Source organism: Salvelinus sp. IW2-2015, linkage group LG25 (assembly GCF_002910315.2).
Source record: "Salvelinus sp. IW2-2015 linkage group LG25, ASM291031v2, whole genome shotgun sequence".
Lineage (NCBI taxonomy): Eukaryota > Metazoa > Chordata > Actinopteri > Salmoniformes > Salmonidae > Salvelinus > Salvelinus sp. IW2-2015.
Genome location: NC_036865.1, coordinates 1,483,940 through 1,506,978, shown reverse-complemented (window position 1 = coordinate 1,506,978; position 23,039 = coordinate 1,483,940). Strand labels below are relative to the sequence as shown.

General features: G+C 43.0%; 1 protein-coding gene across 8 annotated transcripts in view; it reads left to right on the top strand.

The window, feature by feature from the left end:
- LOC111951954 (fibroblast growth factor receptor 2) overlaps nt 1-22,760 on the top strand; it is a 117,203-nt gene extending 94,443 nt beyond the window's left edge. For all 8 annotated transcript variants that reach the window (XM_070434851.1, XM_070434853.1, XM_070434850.1 and 5 more), the window contains 4 exons: nt 799-869; nt 11,886-12,023; nt 13,134-13,239; nt 19,341-22,760. In XM_070434851.1, the coding sequence (XP_070290952.1) occupies nt 799-869; nt 11,886-12,023; nt 13,134-13,239; nt 19,341-19,505 (480 nt within the window). In that variant the 3' untranslated portion in view covers nt 19,506-22,760. The remainder of the gene's footprint in view (nt 1-798; nt 870-11,885; nt 12,024-13,133; nt 13,240-19,340) is intronic.
- Nucleotides 22,761-23,039: the final 279 nt, after the last annotated feature.

Here is a 23,039-nt window from a genome sequence, read left to right as displayed (position 1 = left end):
AAAACTAGCTCAAAACAGTGCAGCCTGATTGGTTATTCATTGCTCTAACCGTATGAATGTCTACTGAATGCATCTTAATCTCTCATGGCTTCCTGTTTTTTTTTGGGGGGGGGGGTGTAGTAATTTTCAAGAAACCAAAGTACTTTTTTGTCCAACTAGTGTAACGAACATAACCACCACCAAGTCAGACAGGCACGTTAATCTTATACCCCCCAGACCAAGGACAAATCTCAAATCTAAAGTAATATACAGAGCCATCACTGAATGGAATTCTTTAAGAAATCACATTTCTCAGGCAAAAAGTAAATCCAACTTCAAGAAAACAATAAAAGAACATCTAATGTGATCGACCATTATGACTGGACAGATACTAATCCCACTGAAATACATTTAATGTAATGTAATACATTTAATGTAATGTAATACATTTAATGTAATGTAATACATGTAATACATTTAACTGAATGTTAAATGTATTACCTGTAAGGTATTTTAATGGTCTTTAATGTCTACTTGTTAAGTGTTTGTAATGTCTTTATAGTTCTGTTTGAACCACAGGAAGAATAGCTGACGTTATAGCGTCAGCGAATGGGGATCTTAATAAAAAAATAAATAATTAAATTCCCAGATCTAATGAGATTCCTGGGAATACCAGGAACCTGGAAGAGCTGCATGATTGGCGAATAAATCATGGTCATAAAATACCCCAGAGGATGTCTGTTTGCGCATAGATATCTAACTGTAACTTTTTCAACCCTGTGACCTATTGACCTCTGACCTGTGTGGGTTTGTCCTCAGGGTCGTCTCCCGGTGAAGTGGATGGCTCCTGAGGCGCTCTTCGACCGTGTGTACACTCACCAGAGCGATGTGTAAGTACTGTAACTTGTTTTTACTCTCTCTCACACCCATACAGTCCACTGGGCACAGACGTCAATTCAACGTCTATTCCACATTGGGTGAACGTAATTTTATTAAAAGCAGGAACTCAGCCTAGACTGTGTTCATTCGGCACCAAATGCAAGAAAAACTATTAAAACAGGGAGGGACTAGCTAGACCTGTACAATAAAACACTTTTATATTATTTTTCAGTTGCAAAACACTTTAAAACATTTGTCATTGTGTGCCCTAATTAACACAACCCTGGCCTATACACTCACTGGCTGTAGCTCTGTGATGCAAATTGTTTTGCATTAAGACCGAGGGGATAAGATGGTGGGATGGTGGTGGGGGATCGGGTACAGGAGGTCAGTGAGGTGTTTTGTTTGTGGTGGAGTTAGTGGGTGCGGGGTGGTATTTTTMMGGGGGMGGGTTGTGTACCGGCCCGGTCTGTGGCAAAAGTGAAAGTTTCACGCTAGACTTGCAGCCAATGCTGTGTTACTAATCTGCCTGTCTTCAAAGCCTCTGGAAGGGGCCAGAGCCCACCTCCCCCTGCCCTGCTCGGAAGTCTCCCGTAGACCTCCTTCAAGTCTTTCACACATAACTGAACGCAACAATACCACCTCGCCCCCAACCTTCAAATTAGGCCTCCTCTCTCCTCTCTCACCTTCCACCCATTCTGCACACACTCGTCTCTCAGTCTTGAGTCTTCATTCTTTGAACATGTGGCTCATCTTTTTCGGGGGCCTTTTCCGTGAACAAAATAATCCCTATTTTCCCCCTCTCCGTTTTCATTTTCATTAATCTCGAAAGTGAATGGSAGCAGACCTGTCTTTCCTCATCTCTTTCAAGGAGTACTTGCTCTGAAAAAGGAAACAGAAGAACAAAAGAGTAGCCGACTCCCCCATCTGAATCACACTTTAGGCAAAAAACTGATCCATAACATGACATCAGATTAAATGAGTATACGATGTCTCATTTGGATTAAGTAATACCCCCATGGTCTGARGTATGTGTACTGATCTCCTTTTTACAATTCATATACATATTGTTGTTTGTCAAGGAAAATGTTAGAGTGAAATGCCCAACCAGCTAACAGTGAGCACTGATTTGAGCCACAGAAGTATGCTATTCTGCATCAGCTTCATTTATTTAGGCTAGTTAGCAGACCAGCCTCACCCCCCCATTCCCCTGTTGTATTCTACCTTCGTGTGTGTGTGAGAGAGAGAGAGACAGAGAGAGAGCGCTTGTGTGTATATCTACATGGCCCAATGGAATGATGAGAGGTGAGCGATGGATACAAAGTGCCATTGAATGGAGCAGAGGAGTATGTAAACAAACGGAAAGATATGGTGGGAGATAGGAGAGAACAAATTCAGGGCCAGTTATGTTAACAGATGMATGGAGAGATACCCACAGGACTAAATAGAAGAAAAGTGTGTCTGTGTCGTGTTCTCTTTGGGTCATTAACGTAGGCGTGTAGCTCTGTGTATGTGTGTGTGTGTGTGCCGCATTTCCCTGCGTGTGCTATAATACACTCTTTGTTGCTCCGAACTCACACACTGCCATGATGATTCATAGATTTTTTGTTGTTGAGATATGCCATTCAATGGAAGTGTTGTCTGTTCTCAGTGTATCTTTCCCCGGGGATTTTTTTCCCGCTGTTAAATTAATTTAGGGGAAACATTGATCTTGTGTATCACTGTATGTAAATACAGCATGCTATTGATGAATGTCAATATCAGGGTATTATTGATGCTTTCAATGAGTGTTGCAATAARGACCGGACACTGTACAGTACAGTGACAATGTACAGTAGAAGTGAGCTAGCTATTAACACCATTACATCCATCCATCATCCATTACATAAATAGTAATCTATACTGTTAGCCTTGTTATCTCTGAGTGGGTGGTCCAGTTCACTGTTTGTTTTGGTGTGTCACTCTGACTAGTGACTGGACAATGGGGGCCAGTGTGACATTGTGACTGTCCAGTATTGGGACAAAGGGCATCTTTGATGCCAGCGTGGCACGACCCACCAGCTGTAGGAGCGGGTCGGTGCCGCGGGGTGGTGCGGGCTACCGGAGGGAGGTCAGAAAGAGGGCATTGATAGTTACACCCTGCTACAGCTCATCCAAGCTCATCACCAAAACCTCTCTCTGCAACTGGATCATGGACTTCCTGATGTGATGCCCCAGTTGGTGAGGGTAGGTAACAACACCTCTGCCACGGTGACCATCAACACGGGAGCCRCTCAGGGGTGTGRGCTTAAGGTGTCCGCACGCTTCCCWGCCGAAACAGTTCAGAAGAGTTTGTGCATAWATTCTGACAACATTTTGTGACGTTTTTGTTTGTCTTGGACTTCGGTGAGGAAATTTTTCGGCTGTTTTGTCACACACATTTTTTACTGGTGGCAAGCCAAAGCTCTGAGCCAAAGTCTAAGCCTTTTCGTCGGTAATTGGTCAACAGTAGATCTTTTTCAATAAAGTCTTTGTTGTCATTCAACAAGAGACGACTTGTTTTCATGCAAATTTTTTCATTGAGAAATACTGCACCAAACATCTTATTTAGATGTAAAATTGCGCAACTAAGATCTCCTCTGCAAAAATGTCAAAATGAATGATCTTAGATTAATTCGGACTATTTTGAGGAAGTGTATATTGGCTACGGCATCTCAAAATGGACAAACTGTACTATTGCTGCGTTTTTCTTGTTATTCGACTGAAGGTATTTTAAGGGAGTATGCAAGCATGCTGATACCTTTAGTCCTCCCCTGTACTCCCTGTTCAACCATGACTGCGAGGCCACGSAAGACTCCAACACCATCATCAAGTTTGCTGACGACACGAAAGTTGTGGGCCTGATCACCGACGGCGATGATACCGCGTACAGGGAAGAGATCAGAGACTTGGCAGTGTTGTGCCAGGACAACAGTCTCTCCCTCAATGTCAGTAAGACCAAGGAGCTAATCGTGAACTACAAGAAAAAGAGGGGAAAGCACATCCACATCGACAGGGCTGTAGTGGAGCAGGTCAAGAGCTTCAAGTTCCTTGGCATCTACATCACATGCTCCACACACACCCGTGTAACTGATGTGAAATGGCTAGCTAGTTAGCGGTGGTGCGCGCTAATAGCGTTTCAATCGGTGACGTCACTCGCTCTGAGACCTTGAAGTAGTTGTTCCCCTTGCTCTGCAACGGCCGCAGATTTTGTGGAGCGATGGGTAACGATGCTTCGAGGGTGGCTGTTGTCGATGTGTGCAGAGGGTCCCTGGTTCGAGCCCAGGTAGGGGCGAGYAGAGGGACGGAAGCTAAACTGTTACACCTGCACAGTCGTGAAGAGGGCACGACAGCGCCTCTTTACATCACTAAGGACTTAACATGGTCGACACACACCTGCAGAGTCATGAAGATGGCACGACAGTCTTACCCCTCAAGAGGCTGAAAACATTTGGTATGGGCCCTCCGATTCTCAAAAGGTTCTACAGCTGCACCATTGAGAGCATCTTGACTGGCTGCATCACAGCTTGGTATGACAAATGAACCGCTCTCGACCGCAAAGCTCTACAGAGGGTGGTGCGGACGTCCCAGTACATCACTGTGGCCGAGCGCRCTGCCATCCAGGACCTCTATATCAGGCGATGTCAGAGGAAGGACCAAGAAATTGCACCAGCCAACCAAGCTATAGATTGTTCACTCTGCTAKCGTCCGGCAAGCGGTATCGGAGCATCAGTTCTCGGACCAACAGGCTCCGAGACAGCTTCTACCCCCAAGCCATAACACTGCTAAATAGTTAATTAAATGGTTACCCGGACTATCTGCATTMGCCATATCTTGCACTGACTCTCTGCACACTCACAAGACTATATACAGTGCATTCGGAAAGTATTCAGACCCCTTCCATTTTTCCATATTTTTTTTACGTTCTAAAATTCTAAAATGTATTAAATAAATAAAAATCCTCATCAATCTACACACAATACCCCATAATGGCAAAACAAAAACAGGTTTTTAGAAATGTTTGCAAATACCTTATTTACATGAGTATTCAGACCCTTTGCCATGAGACTCGAACTTGAGCTCAGGTGCATCCTGTTTCCATTGGTCATTCTTGAGATGTTGCTACAGCTTGATTGGAGTCCACCTTTGGTAAATTCAATTGATTGGACAAGATTTGGAAAGGCACACACCTGTCTATATAAGGTCCCACAGATGACAGTGCATGTTAGAGCAAAAACCAAGCCATGAGGTCAAAGGAATTGTCAGTAGAGCTCGGAGACAGGATTGTGTCAAGGCACAGATCTGGTGAAGGGTACCAAAACATTTTTGCAGCATTGAAGGTCCCCAAGAACACAGGGGCCTTGGTCAGGGAGGTGACCAAGAACGCTATGGTCACCCTATCTGAGCTCCAGAGTTTCTCTGTCGAGATGGGAGAATCTTCCAGAAGGACAACAATCTGCAGCACTCCACCAATCAGGTCTTTATGGTAGAGTGGCCAGACAGAAGGCACTCCTCAGTAAAAGGCACATGACAGCTTGCTTGGCCGTGTCATCACACAGTGAAATCATCAAAGTGCGCAGCTGAACACTGTATGCTGGAAACAATCAATTTGTTATTTTTGACAAAAACATAACCAATATTTGTTAAATATAAATACTGAACTTGTTTTTGCATGGATTCCGCGATGCTGTTTGCTTTTAACAGCGAGGACTGCTATTTCTTGTCCCGGAATCCCGCTCAATAGCCTGTTTGACAGAGCTGCTAGCCATCAAGCTAACAAAGTTAGTCCCAGATTAGTTTTGCAATGGAGCCCTTTTGTCTGGAGAAATAAATTAACGGTTCCAGCACTGTAGGAGCTGTATCTACTACGCTTTGTTTCGGGACAAACCGGATCACTCCGAGTTCCAATGCGGCAATTGTTTGCTTGCCGAGGATTATAGGCTTGAGGTGGCTTCCTTGATTACTCAAATCGCCAGCCTACGTAAGAAACTGGGGAAAGCACAGAGTGGAATGTTAACCTTTTCTACGCCGGTGGCTGGACGGCGTTCGGGCTTGTTGGATGCATCTCCGCCTTGTCGTTTGTCGTTATCCGACTGGTCGGTGTTGCCCGGAGATCCCCATCTGATATCGGAGTCAAAGGAGCACAGCAAGAGGAGCATGGCAATCAACGATGGTCGCATGTCATGTGCCGTGGAAGCTGAAGACAGTAGCCAACCGGCAAAGCAGTCTACACTCCCAACGAGAGACCTGGAGCGGATACAAACAACGAAAAGTTTTGCCGTCTCGGAGCCTGATTTTCCTGCACCTTCATCACTGGGGGTTCCCAGCGCTGGGGATATCCGAATCCTGTGAAGCGTGGGATTGGGCGGATTTCCTCATCCTTCTCACCAGCCGTGATTTTGGGCAGCTCCATGGTGAGAAATGTGACTGTTCCTGGTGCAAAAACAATGTCCTATCCCGGAGCTCAAGTAAATTACATTACTTAGCTACTCCTGAATTTACTACAACAGGACATGAAAATCGATTCCATTGTAGTCCACGTGGGTTTTAATTACATTATGAAGGGCAGCTAATGACATCATAAAAAGCTGATTGACTCTACTAGACACTAATAAAATACCCATCATATCTGGCCCTGTGCCCTCTCTGCTTCGTGGCATTGAACGCTTTCAATTTTCTTTCTCTTCACAACTGGCTACGTGATTGCAGCTCAATTGGTGTAACTTTTATTGACAATTTCGATACCTTTTTGAATCAAACACGTTTTATAAGGAGGATAGGATCCACCCAAATCATTTGTGTTCCTGGATCCTTTCACGGCATTGTAAGGCTGCGTTGAGACAATGATTTATCAATGATAAGTTACCAGCTCAGTTAATCCCTACCATTGTGACGCTGAGTTGTCATAATGCTTAAGCAAATGTACAGTACATTATACCAGGGGCGTTGGTAGACACAATGTAAGTCCCTCTAACTGCCCTGAATGCCTCTTCTGATCCTACAGCTGTTGTATGCAGTAATCGTGTGCCTATGAACCAGATTTATATTGTTAGCACTGAGGCGGTGTGCCCTAGTAGGAAGTCCACTGTGTGCWYCTCAACTATGCACTAACATAATCAACATGAGAATATCTACTTCTGCTAAGCTTCCCAGTAAAGCAATGAAAACAAGTAAGCATCCCAGAAGAAAAGTGCTCAAAATAGCCCACGTTATTTATTTATTTTACCTTTATTTAACTAGGCAAATCACTTAAGAAAATATTCTTATTTACCATGACGGCCTACCCCGGCCAAACCCTAACCCAGACCATGCTGGGCCAATTGTGCGGCGCCCTATGGGACTCCCAATCACGGCCAGTTGTGATACAGCCTGGAATCAAACCAGGGTCTGTAGTGACGCCTCTAGCACTGAGATGCAGTGCCTTAGACCACTGCGCCACTCGGGAGCCCACATTAACATATGTATCTTAAGAAACAAGGTTCATGAAATCAATAATTTGCTTGTAACAGATGACATTCATATCTCTGAAACTCACTTAGATAATACTGTTGATGATACAGTGGTAGCAATACAAGGTTATAACATTTACAGAAAAGACAYAAATGCCAATGGTGGATGTGTTGATGTTTATATTGAGAACCACATTCCTGTAAAGCTTAGAGAGGATCTCATGTTAAATACTGTCGAAGTAATATGGTTACAGGTTCATCTGCCTCACCTAAAACCCATTCTGGTGGGAAGCTGCTATAGACCACCATGTGCTAACAGTCAGTATCTGGATAACGTGTGAAATGCTTGAAAATGTATGTGATATCAACAGAGAGGTATATTTTTGGGGTGATTTAAATATTGACTGGCTTTCATCAAGCTGCCTACTCAAAAAAAATCTTAAGTGTAACCGGTGCCTGCAACCTGGTTCATGTTATCAGTCAGGGTAGTTACAAACAGCACAGGAATGAAATCATCAACATGTATTGATCACATCTTTACTGATGTTGCAGAAATTAGCTTGAAAGCAGTATCTAGATCCATCGGATGTAGTGATCACAATATAGTACCCATATCTAGGAAAACCAAAGTTCCAAAGGCTGGTCTGATGGCAGTTTTCAGCTCCTCTCTCAGCTGGCTAACCTGGTTTCGTAGCTCTGCCGACTGCATCTCTGCCTTTTTCGTCCATTTTGTCAATTCATTTCTGCTTCATTTCAGTTAATGCCTGTAGAATAGCTTCTTGTCCAGTCGCCTCGACTGCAGTGTTCAGCCGTTGGGGTAGCCTCATGGTCCTTGGCTAGGCTAGCTGGTCTGTTAGCATTAGCCTTACGCTGATTCTTGCAGTTGGTGCCTGGCATCGTTGACAAAAACATGACAGTAAGCCTTAAAATTGAGTCTCAGATTGTAGAGTGGTATTTTAATCAACATTACAATCTGCCCATATGTTTTGGAACAAGGAGCTCAGAAAAGTARGTCCTCACATGGCGCCGCTCCTCATCTTCCCCTACAGGCCCTAGATTTGTCGCACCTGGACTACTGTTCAGTCGTGTGGTCAGTTGCCACAAAAAGGGACTTAGGAAAATTGCAATTGGCTCAGAACAGGGCTGCACGGCTAGCCCTTGGATGCACACAGAGAGCTAACATTAATAATATGCATGTCAATCTCTCCTGGCTAATGTTTTTGAATTTGAAGCTGTGTTGAGAGAATGCCAAGAATGTGCAAAGCTGTCATCAAGGCAAAGGGTGGCTACTTTGAAGAATCTCAAATATATAATATATTTTGATTTGTTTAACAATTTTTTGGTTACTACATGATTCCATATGTGTTATTTCATAGTGTTGATGTCTTCACTATTATTATACAATGTAGAAAATAGTAAAAATAAAGAAAAACCCTTGCATGAGTAGGTGTGCCCAAACGTTTGACTGGAACTGTATATACATTAGCAAAAATGTTTTTTGCTTTGTCATTATGGGGTATTGTGTGTAGATTGATGAGGGGAAAATAACACTTTAATCAATTTTCGAATAAGGCTGAAACGTAACAAAACGTGGAAAAAGTCAAGGGTYTGACTACTTTCCGAATGCACTGTATACACTCACTCACACACATTACATTGACACTCTCACACAAACCCAAACACATTCACATACACTACATACGCACAAACATAACACACATATATACCAATGTCACACACACACATACTTTCACAATCATCATATGCTGCTGCTACTCTGTTCTTTATTTTACTCTTGTTATTATCTATCCTGATGCCTAGTCACTTTACCTTGGCTTTATGTACATATCTACCTCAAATATATTGTATCCCTGCACAGTGATATGGTACTGGTACTCCCTGTATATAGTTCCTCTTGTGATACTATTTGTATATTTCTTATTTTCTTATTTTTAAGTCTGCCTCGTTGTGAAGGGCTCGTAAAGCAAGCATTTCACGGTAAAGTTGTATTCGGTACATGTGTCCAATACAATTCCATTTGATTTGTTCCCCACCACCTCAACACAAAACATCCATTTGTCAAACTGAGTACATCTAAATTAATGCTAGGGGAGAACTTTAATAGAGGATGTTTAGCATTTTAATTAATGGAATCAATGGAATGACAGCAGCTGTGGGTTCTTTAAACAGTTACCCTTCAACCCTTTGGTTCTCTTAGCAGTACCTGTGGAAATCTTGTGAGGAAAAAATATATTATAATGATATGTACTTTCATACTTTCATACTTTCATCGCTATCAATTGTTATCACTTGTATGTATGTATGTATGTATGTATGTATGTATGTATGTATCAATGGATGTATAACATGATAATAGTGATGAAATCAATCTTGTTGAATATGTGTGTATTAGAGTTCTCATCTGGCCTGAAAATTGAAGCCTGGTCTGACCCAAACCCGATGAGCTGAAGCCCGAGCCCAGGCAAGAAATGTAATGGCAGATTTATAGACCATGTTGGTTGCTATTTTGCTAAAGTTAACCAGAAGGTTATTCACTTACACTGGTGTTGACAACAATGTGGCAGAGACATCATCAAGCGGAGTGAGGAGAGAGGGAAAAGCCCTTGCCTTGTCTAAGAAAAGTTAGGAGAGGGGAAAACCCAAATTGAGTATAATCAACAACTGTCATATGTAGACTCAGGGTGTATAAAACATCCATATATATTTTCAAAAATTAGACAGATGCTCCTTCTGTTGCCCGTTTAGGTGTTTGTTTGATTCCGTGAGGTCCAACTGCCTCAGACAACCACAACATGTAAGCTACACTATATATGCAAAAGTATGTGGACACGTCAGCACAAGCAACGTCAGCACAATAACTTTTCGTCGAGAGCGTCATGAAATGGATTTCCATGGCCGAGCAGCCGCACACAAGCCTTAGATCACCATGCGCAATGCCAAGCGACGGCTGGAGTGGTGTAAAGCTCGCTGCCATTGGACTCTGGAGCAGTGGAGATGCGTTCTCTGGAGTGGTGAATCACGCTTCACCATCTGGCTGTCCAGCGGAGGAATCTGAGTTTGGTGGAWGCCAGGAGAACGCTACCTGCCCGAATGCGTAGTGCCACCTGTAAAGTTTGGTGGATGAGGAATAATGGTCGGTGGCCATTTAGTTCAAATGAAGAGAAATCAAAACGCTACCACATACAATGACATTCTAGACGATTCTGTCCTTCCAACTTTGTGGAAACAGTTTGGAGAAGGCCCTTTCCTGTTTCAGCATGACAATGCCCCATACAGAAATGTTGTCGAGATTGGTGTGGAAGAACTTACCTGGCCTGCACAGAGCCCTGACCTCAACCCCATCGAACAGCTTTGGGATGAATTGGAACGCTGACTGTGAGCCAGGCCTAATCGCCCAACATCAGTGCCCAACCTCACTAATGKTTTTGTGGCTGAATGGAASCAAGTCCCCACAGCAATGTTCCAACGTGTAGTGGAAAGCCTTCCCAGAGGACTGGAGGCTGTTATAGCAGCACAGGAGGGACCAACTCCATATTAATGCCCATGATTTTGGAATGAGATGTTTGACGAGCAGGTGTCCACATACTTTGTCATGTATTGTATGTTGAATAAAACAATTTCACGAATTCCACTGTTTTTACACTTTGCCATGTTGTAGTAAAGATTTTAGTAATTGTTTTCATTAGAATAGATTCTGTGATTTAATTTTTTTTTTAAATATTCAGCATTGTTTACGCTGTTCCAAGCAAACATAATTTTTTGTTTTTATAATAGGCCCACCTTTACACACATGGGTCACACAGTGCTCTCCGTCTTCTTGATCGCTTTCTTCTTGTTATTATCATCATTATAATAATAAGCATGCTAATATCATCATCAGTAGGCTTAGTTTTAAAATGAAATAACAAAGGGAGCCTTGAATAATTCAACAGATAAACTGCAACGTCAGCAATTGTAGGATTGCGACTGTGTTTAATCTTTATAGTCTAATAAATACTTTTTCCATTAGAACAGACTCTCTGTGATTTCTTATCTGTTTGGTGCTGTTTACACTGTTTCAAACAGTCAGAAAACACAAACTTTTTTAATATCAAATGGTGTCTTGAATAATTAAATAATAAATAAATAAATGTTCTGGATATTATTAGCTATAGGCCGGCCTTTGGCCTAACGGGTGCATGCACGTGTCACGTGAACAGAGCATAGCAGGGAAGGCACATTTAGCGAATAGGGAATGTTTTTGCAGTCTGAACAAAAGAGGGATTTRGGTAACATAACTTTTCAGTCAGAGAAACAAGTAAGAAACAAATGTATAACTAATTAGATAGCAGCTTCAGCGCAATACAGCGTGTACTTTCTCCTGCAGCTGAAGGAGGAGAGAGAGAGATAGGGTGTACCATTCACACAGGCACGCACTGTAAAGAAAAATATATGCAATGAAAAAATTATTGAAAACACAGGCCCGGCCCGAACCCGTTAGGCCCCATCAGGTTGGGGCTGAAATTGAGAACTCTAGTGTGTATGTGTTTTTCTTCACAGCTGGTCATTTGGGGTGCTAATGTGGGAGATCTTCACCCTGGGGGGTTCTCCGTACCCCGGCATCCCCGTAGAAGAGCTCTTCAAGCTGCTGAAAGAGGGCCATCGCATGGACAAGCCTGGCAACTGCACCAACGAGCTGTATGATACCATCTTTATCTTTTTATCTCAAACACACACACATGCATGCACGTAGGCAGGCGCACAAGCACGAATGTGTGCATTCACGCAGGCAGGCACACACGCACACAAACACACATAAACCTTATTGGGGTCCCCACCCTCACCCCATCTCCATCAGATCAATGACCCTACACATCTGGCCTGGGTCTGTATCAATGTCCTCATTCACAATGGGGCCTGTCCAGTCACACAGAAAACAATGTTACYGCCTACACCGGTACTGTAGGGCCTAATGTTCTCACACTGTACTGGAAACAGTGAAGCCCACAGTGGAGACAGACAAACAGACCAAGGATAGGATTGGCATTGGGGTCCATCAGTCTTGAACGTTAAAGAGTACAGAGAAATAGAACCTGCATAGCTCTGTGTTTGGATTCTCTGGTTCATACCTGGACACTTAGGCTCAGAGAAATCAGTCTTAATCATCTCACCCACTTTGACAGTGTTTTAGAGAAGAACAGCAGTCTGTTTAATGGGTGACAAGGCATGTACTTTGGAAATATATAATACAGGACTTTTGTTAACCTCTCTCTCTCTCNAACCCTACTGGGGTCCCCACCATCTCCATCAGATCCATGATTCTACACAGCTGGCCTGGGCCTGTATCAATGGTGTCATTCACATTGGGCCCTTTCCAGTTACACAGCACATAATGTCACTGCCTGCACCGGTATTGTCGGGCCTAATGTTCTCACACTGTACTGGAAACAGTGAAATCTACAGTGGAGTCAGACAGACCTAGGATAGTATTGGTATTGGCGTGCATTTGTCTTAAACGTTAGAGAGTGCAGAGAAATAGAACCAGCATAGCTCTGTGTTTGGATTGGCTGGTTCATACCTTGACACCTAGGTTCAGAGAAATGAGTCTTTATCATCTCACCCACTTTTGACAGGCAATTGGACAATGATTTTAGAAATGTGCATCAGTCTGTTGAATGGGTGGCATGGCATGTGTTTTGGAAAGAAAAACAATGAAGTACTTTTACTAACCATTCAAACTCCTTGTTTCTCTCTCTGTCTCTCTCTCCTCTCTCTCTCTCTCTCTCTCTCTCTCTCTCTCTCTCTCAGGTACATGATGATGAAAGACTGTTGGCATGCCATTTCCTCCCATCGGCCCACCTTCAAGCAGTTGGTGGAGGATCTAGACCGTATCCTGACCCTGGTCACCAATGAGGTGAGGGCACAAACCAGAGTCATTCCGCTTCACCATCACACCTGTTCACACTAGGGCTGTGGCGCTCATGAAATTTTGTCAGCCGGTCTCATGGTAATTGACTGTTAATGAACATAAGCGCGTTCAGCATCCCTGGCTATCGTACTGCTGTTGGGGTAGGGTAAATTCTATGCACTTGAATAGCGGATGGAGGAGGCTTTTGCTGCGATTCCTTTTCATACCCGCCAGGTAGGCTACTCCAGTTGTAAAGCGACGCAATGTGCTTAATATTAGAAAAGTTGAGAAAAAAATATAGTAGGCCTAGTCTATGGAAACCTGATGGGAGCCTCGTCTTTTTAATAGAGGCCATCAACACTTTTGCATAGCCTATGGAAATGTTGAGCAACATGGGCTTATAGGAACACTTATTTCATTCCATGCATCAACCAGCTATGAGGAGCTGGCTCTCCTATTTTGCTCTAACTCTGAATGCCAGAGCTCTCATGAAGTGTTTTATTAGATTTTTTGCATTGATGTCAGAATGATTAGTGGAACAATATAGCGCTGAGCACCGACCATAAGCGACTGACCCTTAGCAAGTTTGATAGGCTACTAATGACCATCAGRGGCATCAGAGAGCAGTTTTGGAGAAGTCTAGTTAAGTGGAATTTGACTGCTGTCATGACAAGTGACTGCCGGTGTGGCGGTAATGCGGTCACCGTAACAGCCCAAGGTCACAATCACCTACAATCAATCTGAAGTCTGAGAAACTTACTTGTAGTGCCTTCAGAAGTATTCTGACCCCTTGACTTTTTCCACATTTTGTTACGTTACAGCCTTATTCTAAAAAAATGTTTTTATCTACACACATTACCACAATGATCAAGCGAAAACAGGGTTTTATATTTTGGACATTTTTGCAAATGTATTAAAAAAAACAGATACCTTTATTTACATAAGTATTCAGACCCCTTTGCTATGAGGCTCGAAATTGAACTCAGGTGCATCCTGTTTGCATTGATCATCCTTGAGATGTTTCTACAACTTGATTGGAGTCCACCTGTGGTAAATTCAATTGATTGGATATGATTTGTAAAGGCACACACCTGTCTTTATAAGGTCGCACAGTTTACAGTGCATGTCAGAGCAAAACCCAAGCCATGAGGTCAAAGGAATTGCCCGTAGATCTCWGAGACAGGATTGTGTTGAGGAACAGATCTGGGGAAGGGTACCAAAACATGTCAGCAGCATTGAATGTCCCCAAGAACACAGTGGCATCCATGATTCTTAAATGGAAGTTTGGAACCACCAAGACTCTTCCTAGAACTATCTTCTCTAAAACAAACTGAGCAATCCGGGGAGAAGGGCCTTGGTCAGGGAGGTGACCAAGAACCCGATGGTCACACTGACAGAGCTCTAGAGTTCCTCTGTGGAGATGGGAGAACCTTCCAGAAGGACAACCATCTCTGCAGCACTCCACCAATCAGGTCTTTATGGTAGAGTGGCCAGACAGAAGGCACTCCTCAGTAAAAGGCACATGACAGCCCGCTTGGAGTTGCCAAAAGGCACCTAAAGACTCTCAGACCATGAGAAACAAGATTCTTTGGTCTGATGAAACCAAGATTGAACTCTTTGGCCTGAATGCCCAGTGTCATGTTTGGAGGAAACCTGGCATCATCCCTACGGTGAAGCATGGTGGTGGCAGCATCATGCTGTGGAGATGTTTTTCAGCGGCAGGGACTGGGAGATTAGTCAGGATCAAAGGAAAGATGAACGGAGCAAAGTACAGAGATATCCTTGATGAAAACCTGCTCCAGAGCGCTCAGGACTTCAGACTGGGGGCGAATGTTCTCCTTCCAACAGGACAACGACCCTAAGCACACAGCCAAAGACGCAGTAGTGGCTTTGGGACAAGTCTCTGAATGTCCTTGAGTAGCCCAGCCAGAGCCCAGACTTGAACCCGACCGAACAGCTCTAGAGACCTGAAATTAGCTGTGCAGCGACACTCCCCATCCAACCTGACAGAGGTTGAGAGGATCTCAAATCAAATCAAACTTTATTTGTCACATGCGCTGAATACAGCTGAATACAAGTGTAGACCTTACAGTGAAATGCTTACTTACAAGCCCTTAACCAACAGTGCAGTTCAAGAAGAGTTAATAAAATATTTACCAAATAAAGTAAATAATAAAAAGTAACACAATAAAATAACAATAAAGAGGCTATATACAGGGGGTACCGGTACCGATTCAATGTTGGGGGGTAAAGGTTAGTTGAGGTAATTTGTACATGTAGTTGGGGTTAAGTGACTATGCATAGGTGATAAACAGCGTGTAGTWGCAGTGTACAAAACAAATGTAGGGGGGGTGTCCATTTGATTAATTGTGGAGCAGTCTTATGGCTTGAGGGTAGAAGCTGTTAAGGAGCCTTTTGGTCCAAGACTTGGCACCGCTTTCCGTGCGGAAAAAAACAGTCTATGACTTGGGTGACTGGAATCTCAGACAATTTTATGGTCTTTCCTCTGACACCGCCTATTATATAGGTCCTGGATGGCAGGAAGATTGGCCCCAGTGATGTACTCGGCCATACGCACTACCCTCTGTAGCGCCTTGCGGTTAGATGCCGAGCATTTGCCATACCAGGCGGTGATGAAACCGGGCAGGATGCTCTCGATGGTGCAGCTGTCAGTGAAAACACTTGCCAGTTGGTCCGAGCGTGCTTTGAGTACACGTCCTGGTAATCCGTCTGGCCCCGCGGCTTTGTGACTGTTGACCTGTTTCAAGGTCTTGCTCACATCTGCTACCGAGAGAGCGTTATCACACAGTCATCCASAACAGCTGGTGCTCTCGTGCATGCTTCAGTGTTGCTTGCCTCGAAGCGAGCATAAAAGGCATTTCGCTCGTCTGGTAGGCTCTCGTCACTGGGCAGCTCACATCTGGGTTTCCCTTTGTAGTTTGTAATAGTTTTCAAGCCCTGCCACATCCGACGAGCATCAGAGCCGTGTGGCTCAGTTGGTAGAGCATGGCGCTTACAACGCCAGGGTTGTGGGTTCATTCCCCACGGGGGGACCAGGATGAATATGTATGAACTTTCCAATTTGTAAGTCGCTCTGGATAAGAGCGTCTGCTAAATGACATAAATGTAAATGTAAATGTAGTAGGATTCAATCTTAATTATATTGACGCTTTGCTTGTTTGATGGTTCGTCTGAGGGCATAGCGGGATTTCTTATAAACGTCCGGATGAGTTTCCCACTCCTTGATAGAGGCAGCTCTAGCCTTTAACTCGATGCGGATGTTGCCTGTAATCCATGGCTTCTGGTTGGGATATGTACGTACGGTCACTGTGGGGACGACGTCGTCAATGCACTTATTGATGAAGCCGATGACTGAGGTGGTATACTCCTCAATGCCATTGGATGAATCCCGGAACATATTCCAGTCTGTACTCACAAAACAGTCCTGTAGCTTAGCATCCACGTCATCTGACCACTTCCGTATTGAGCGAGTCACTGGTACTTCCTGCTCTATTTTTTGCTCGTAATCAGGAATCAGGAGGATAGAATTATTGTCGGATTTGCCAAATGGAGGGCGCGGGAGAGCTTTGTATGCATCTCTGTGTGTTGAGTAAAGGTGGTCTAGAGTTGCACATGTGACATGCTGGTAAAAATTTGGTAAAACTGATTTAAGTTTGCCTGCATTAAAGTCCCCGGCCACTAGGAGCGCGGCTTCTGGATTAGCATTTTCCTGTTAGCTTATGGAGTTGGTTGAGTGTGGTCTTAGTGCCAGCATCGGTCTGTGGTTTGTTAAAAGACAGCTATGAATAATATAGATGAGAACTCTCTTGGCAGATAGTGTCGTCTACAGCTTTTCATATGGTACTCTACCTCAGGCGAGCAGTACCTCGAGACTTCTTTAATATTAGACATTGCTCACCAGCTGTTCTTGACAAATAGACACACATGTCTAAAAAAAATTCAAAAAAACTGTTTTTGCTTTGTCATTATGGGGTATTATGTGTAGATTTTTGAGGAGAAAAACAAATGTAATACATTTTTGAATAAGGCTGTAACGTAACAAAGAAAGTGCACGGGTCAGAATACTTTCCCGAATGCACTGTATGACATAAACCTGTGCTTTATAAAGGGTGGCATTAGCACTTTTTAATAAAGGTAAATATCAAATTGATGCTTCAAAAAGCATTCATAACCCTGTCATGCATCTTGGTAGAGCATTGCATTGCCAGGATATTTGGTTTGATTCCCGTGACCACCCATACGTAAAAATTTATTCACGCATGGCTGTAAGTCATTTTGGATCAAAGTGTCTGCAAAATTGTATTATATTTCACTAAAACATTTATAGGATGGCCCAACCTCTTGAAGATGTGATATTTCCGTTTTTTTGCTTTATCATTATGGGCTATTGTGTGTAGATTGATGAGGGGGAAAACAATTTAATTCATTTTAGAATAAGGCTGAGGAAAAAGTCGGAATACTTTCCGAAGGCAATGTACGTACAGGGTTGGGGTCAATTCCCTTTCAATTCAGGAAGTAAACAGAAAATCCAATAAAAATATTTAGCATTGAGGAAAAAATGGAATTGGAATTTAAGTTTACTTCCTGAATTGACTGAATTTAAATGGAATTGACCCCAACCCTGCTGACCTCGTATCCTTGGAAGTGCTCGGCCACTGAGAAGTATGACGTAAAAGCATGTCAGACTACTCCAAAAGCTTGGAAAAAGATGAACACGATACAGGCTCACAGACACTCCAATTGGGGGCAAGCAAAGTTGAACAACACTTTTTTTTACAAGAATGTTCAAAAAGCATTAGAAGGAACCTGCGTTGGCTGACACATGACCTTCACAGTGACCAGAAAATGGCTGGTTGATGCAAACCAGGCCATGGCCCACTGATGTTGCCCAATCATAGAGAGCTACTCCGAGCTATTCCTCGCCTCGGAATAATGGTTTGTGTTTCTTTCCATTCCCCTCCTGTCGTGTGTGATATCCGTGCACGGGTCTGAAAAGGGGCTGTGGATGGAAATCTGTCAGGGCTCATCTGGCCTCAGACTGGGGCTCCATAGATAATGCCAAAAGCCCCAACTTCAAGGTTTCAGTTTGAACTTTTGAAATGTAATAAAGCGCCCCTTTTTCCCCTCCCCAAACCACTGGCATATGTGGAGCTCTTTAGTAATGTGAGATGCCTTGTGTTGAGCTGAGAAAATGGAAGCCAGCACTCTTTTTAAGAAGAACGCTCAAACCCCAAGAACACTTCTAAGGAGAGAGGAGGGTGCAGGGATAAAGACAAAATGACTGGTTTAAGTCGAAAAGCCCCAAAATGAATACAAAAAAAATATTTCTGTTTTTTATATTTTCCTTGGTTTTTGGGTGAGCGCTGAAGGTTGCCAGACTACGTTCAGCCACATTCCAATTTCAGATGTCAGGTTTGTTTGGATTGTGCTGGGGAGTGACGTTAAGCGGAGCGGTATAGATGTAGCCCCGGGTTGAGTGGCCCTCTCTTTTAGTTTGAACAGTCTCTCTCTCTCTCTCTCTCTCTTTATCTCTCTGGTCTGTCTTTCGCTCCCTCTCTCTCTCTCTTTCTTGCCCCTCCTCTCTTAGTTTGAACGCTCTCTCTCTGGTCTATTTCTCTCTCTCCCTCTCTTTGGTTTCTCTCTCTCTCTCTGGTCTCCCCCTCTCGCTCTTTCCCTCCCTCCCTCTCTGTGTTGTTCTCTCTCACTCTTTTGTTCTCTCGCTCTCTCTCTGGGTGCTCTGCCTTGCCCGCCCAGACACGTTGAACCACTTTATACTGAGACTAGCAGCAACCGGGTCAGCATTGCTCTATGTGAACCGTGCTGGAAAGTTCCTCTCGCTACAGCACGCACCATTTATTAAGTATTATTCGTGCAAATATTTTTATACGGATCCGATTTAAGATTATTTTCTCTCCTGGTGCCGCAAACGTTTTTTATGAATCTGTCCAATGTGATTTAGGAATAGTTTATAGTTTACATAATAGGTTATAGTTCTCTCACTCTCTCTATCTCTCCTCTCTAAACCTGTGAGTGTTATAGTTGTCTCACCCCCTTCTTCCCTCTTACCCTGTCTATGTGTACTGTAGGAGTATCTGGACCTGTGTGCCCCAGCGGAGCAGTATTCTCCCAGCTTCCAGGACACACGCAGTTCCTGTTCCTCCGGTGATGACTCTGTGTTCTCCCATGACCCCTTACCAGAGGAGCCCTGCCTCCCAAAGTACCAGCACATCAGTGGGGGCGTCAAAACATGAGGCCTCCCCTCCTCAATCCCTCCATCGAGCCTGACCTGCCCCTCACCATTACAACCCCCCCCCCAAAGAGACACTTCCATAGAGAGAAACTGAGATATACCCCCACTACTAACCCCCCCAAGCCACAAACCCCCAACCCCCCTCTGGCTCCCAATGGACTTTATTTTTAATTGTTTTATTTCACCTTTATTCAACCAGGTAGGCCAGTTGAGAACAAGTTCTCATTTGCAACTGCGACCTGGCCAAGATAAAGCAAAGCAGTGCGACAAAAACAAACAACACAGAGTTACACATAAACAAACGTACAGTCAATAACACAATAGAAAAAATCTATGTACAGTGTGTGCAAAGACAGAGTGTGCAAAGGACTAATGGACTGGATGAGACTGGGCTGGTGGCAGCGCTGCTGTTAGAACTGAACACATTCACCCACGTTCATACCCATGTTCAAGGTCTTAAGGAGAGGACAGGGACCCCCTTTCTTGACGTTTTGTTTCTTGTTCGGTTGTTTTCCACAAGAGTTTGGAATTTACAATTTGTGCGTTCCATGATTCCATTCCGTTGACTGCCATTCTAAGACTTTAGTTTGTGCCCAGAGGGAAAATATGGACCATAATGAACTGAAAAAAAACAAGGGACTCAAAAAGAGGACAGCAAAATAGGAAGGAGACTGAAAGAAGCATCAACTAACAAAAACAGTTAAATAGGAGAAGAGAGCATACAGACACGGCCTCTTGTTTATATTTTGTAATATTGTCTTGTTTCTTTTTACCTTCTCTTAATAATCCCACACACATATTATTATGGTGAAAAAATAATGCATAAATATAGTGCTGAGTAAAATTGTAAATATATTCAAATATGTATAAATATATAAATAGTATATATTTACAGTTAATTATTTTTTGTATGGACTCCAGAATAATTCCCCCCTCTCCCGTCCTCCCTCTTTGGGTTTGAGACAGGTGTGTCATCACCCAGGTTACGTTTCTGTTCTCTTGTGTTCTTTTAAAGACACAAACACAAGCATGCACACGTACACACACACACACACACACCTGTCTCGCTCTCACTCAATGACACAGTGGAGTATTGGCTTTCAGGGAAAGAGATAGCATGTTAATTTATTTACTTTTTTTATGAAATCAAAAAAGTTGAAAAAAGAACAAAAATAGTAAGGAAGAATTAATGCTATTAATGATGCTGATAACAAAGAATAAATAATTCATTATTTTTATTATGGTCATTTAAAATTATCTTTCAGAGGTAACAGAAACAAAGCTATTTTTGGTAGTGGGTGTTAAAAAGATTCCTGGTTTCGTACATTTTATATATAAATGTGAATATTAAGTTACAATTTAAATACTGTACATTTTATAGTCTGCTAATTCCTTTCTTATGTAGATGATGCAGTTTCTATCCAGTCATTTTACTCTTTCTTAGGTTTGCAAATGGAATGAGATTTCTGGATATTTACAGTACATTCAGAAAGTATTCAGACCCCTTCACTTTTTTCACATTTTGTTACGTTACAGCCTTATTCTAAAACTGATTAAATAAAACATTATCCTCATCAATCTACACACAATACCCCATAATGACAAAGTTAAAACAGGTTTTTGGACATTTTTGCAAATGTATTAAAAATAAAAAACAGATACCTTATTTACATAAGTATTCAAACCCTTTGCTATTTGACTCGAAATTGAGCTCAGGTGCATCCTGTTTCCATTGATCATCCTTTGAGATGTTTCTACAACTTGATTGGAGTCCACCTGTGGTAAATTCAATTGATTGGACATGATTTGTAAAGACACACACCTGTCTATATAAGGTCCCACAGTGAACAGTGCATGTCAGAGGTTGATGGAATTGTCCGTAGAGCTCCGAGACAGGATTGTGTCGAGCACAGATCTGGGGAAGGGTACCAAAACAATTCTGCAGCATTGAAGGTCCCCAAGAACACAGTGGCCTCCATCATTCTTAAATGAAAGAGGTTTGAAACCACCAAGACTCTTCCTAGAACTGGCCGCCCGGCCAAACTGAGCAATCGGGAGAGAAGGGCCTTGGTCAGGGTGGTGACCAAGAATCCGATGGTCACTCTGAAAGAGCTCCAGAGTCCCTGAGGAGATGGGAGAACCTTCCAGAAGGACAACCATCTCTGCAGCACTCTACCAATCAGGCCTTTATGGTAGAGTGGCCAGACAGAAGCCACTCCTCAGTAAAAGACACATGACAACCCGCTTGGAGTTTGCCAAAAAGCACCTAAAGGACTTTCAGACCATGAGAAACAAGATTCTCTGGTCTGATGAAACCAAGATTGAACTCTTTGGACTGAATGCCAAGCGTCACGTCTGGAGGAAACCTGGCACCTCCTTACAGTGAAGCATGGTGGTGGCAGCATCATGCTGTGGGGATGTTTTTCAGCTTCATGGACTGGGAGACTAGTCAGGATCAAGGCAAAGATGAACAGAGCAAAGTACAGATGACAACATGCTTCAGAATGCTCAGGACCTCAGACTGGGGCGAAGGTTCTCTTTCCAACAGGACAACGACCCTAAACACACAGCCAAGACAATGCAGGAGTGGCTTCGGGACAAGTCTCTGAATGTCCTTGAGTGGCCCAGCCAGAGCCCAGACTTGAACCCGATCGAACGTCTCTAGGAAGACCTGAAAATAGCTGTGCACCGATGCTCCCCATCCAACCTGACAGAGCTTAAGAGGATCTGCAGAGAAGAATGGGAGAAACTCCCCAAATACAGATGTGCCAAGCTTGTGGCGTCATACCCAAAAAGACTCAAGGCTGTAATTGCTGCCAAAGGGGCTTCAACAAAGTACCAAGTAAAGGGTCTGGATACTTACGTAAATGTGATATTTACGTTTTAAATTTTTAATACATTTGCAAAAATTTCTAAAAACTGTTTTTGCTTTGTCATCATGGGGTATTATGTGTAGATTGATGAGGGCGGAAACGATTTAATCAATTTTAAAATAAGTCTGTAACGTAATAAAATGTGTAAAAAGTGAAGGTCTGAATACTTTCTAAATGCACTGTATATGATTGAAAACTACCCACTAGCAATCTGTTACTTCATTTAGGCTTAAAGATAGACTCCAAATTAACACCAGAGGATTCAAAGCTGAAAAACAAAAGTATTAAATCATTTGTGTTTTTTTTTCTTCTAGTGGACCAAGTTTAAGATGTTTTTTGCAAGTGTTCTTGTCACATTTGAAAAATAAAAGATAGAAAAACAAGTGTGTGTTGACTATTCACTAAAATATTTTCATGTCCTTGAGAGAGGTCTGAGACCTCTGAGACCTGAGTTAAACATGTATTGTAAATGTTTATCAGCACAGCATTATGACAGCATTTTCTAAACTGCAGAGGGGGTTCTTGCTGATATTAGAATATCAGTATCCGTTTTTTGTTGGTGTTGGCTGATTCGTTGATTGATTTGTTCAGTTTAGCAGAGTGAAATAATGATTTAGGTAAACATGTAGGTAATCAGTGTTTATTTATCATCAACTGTGATT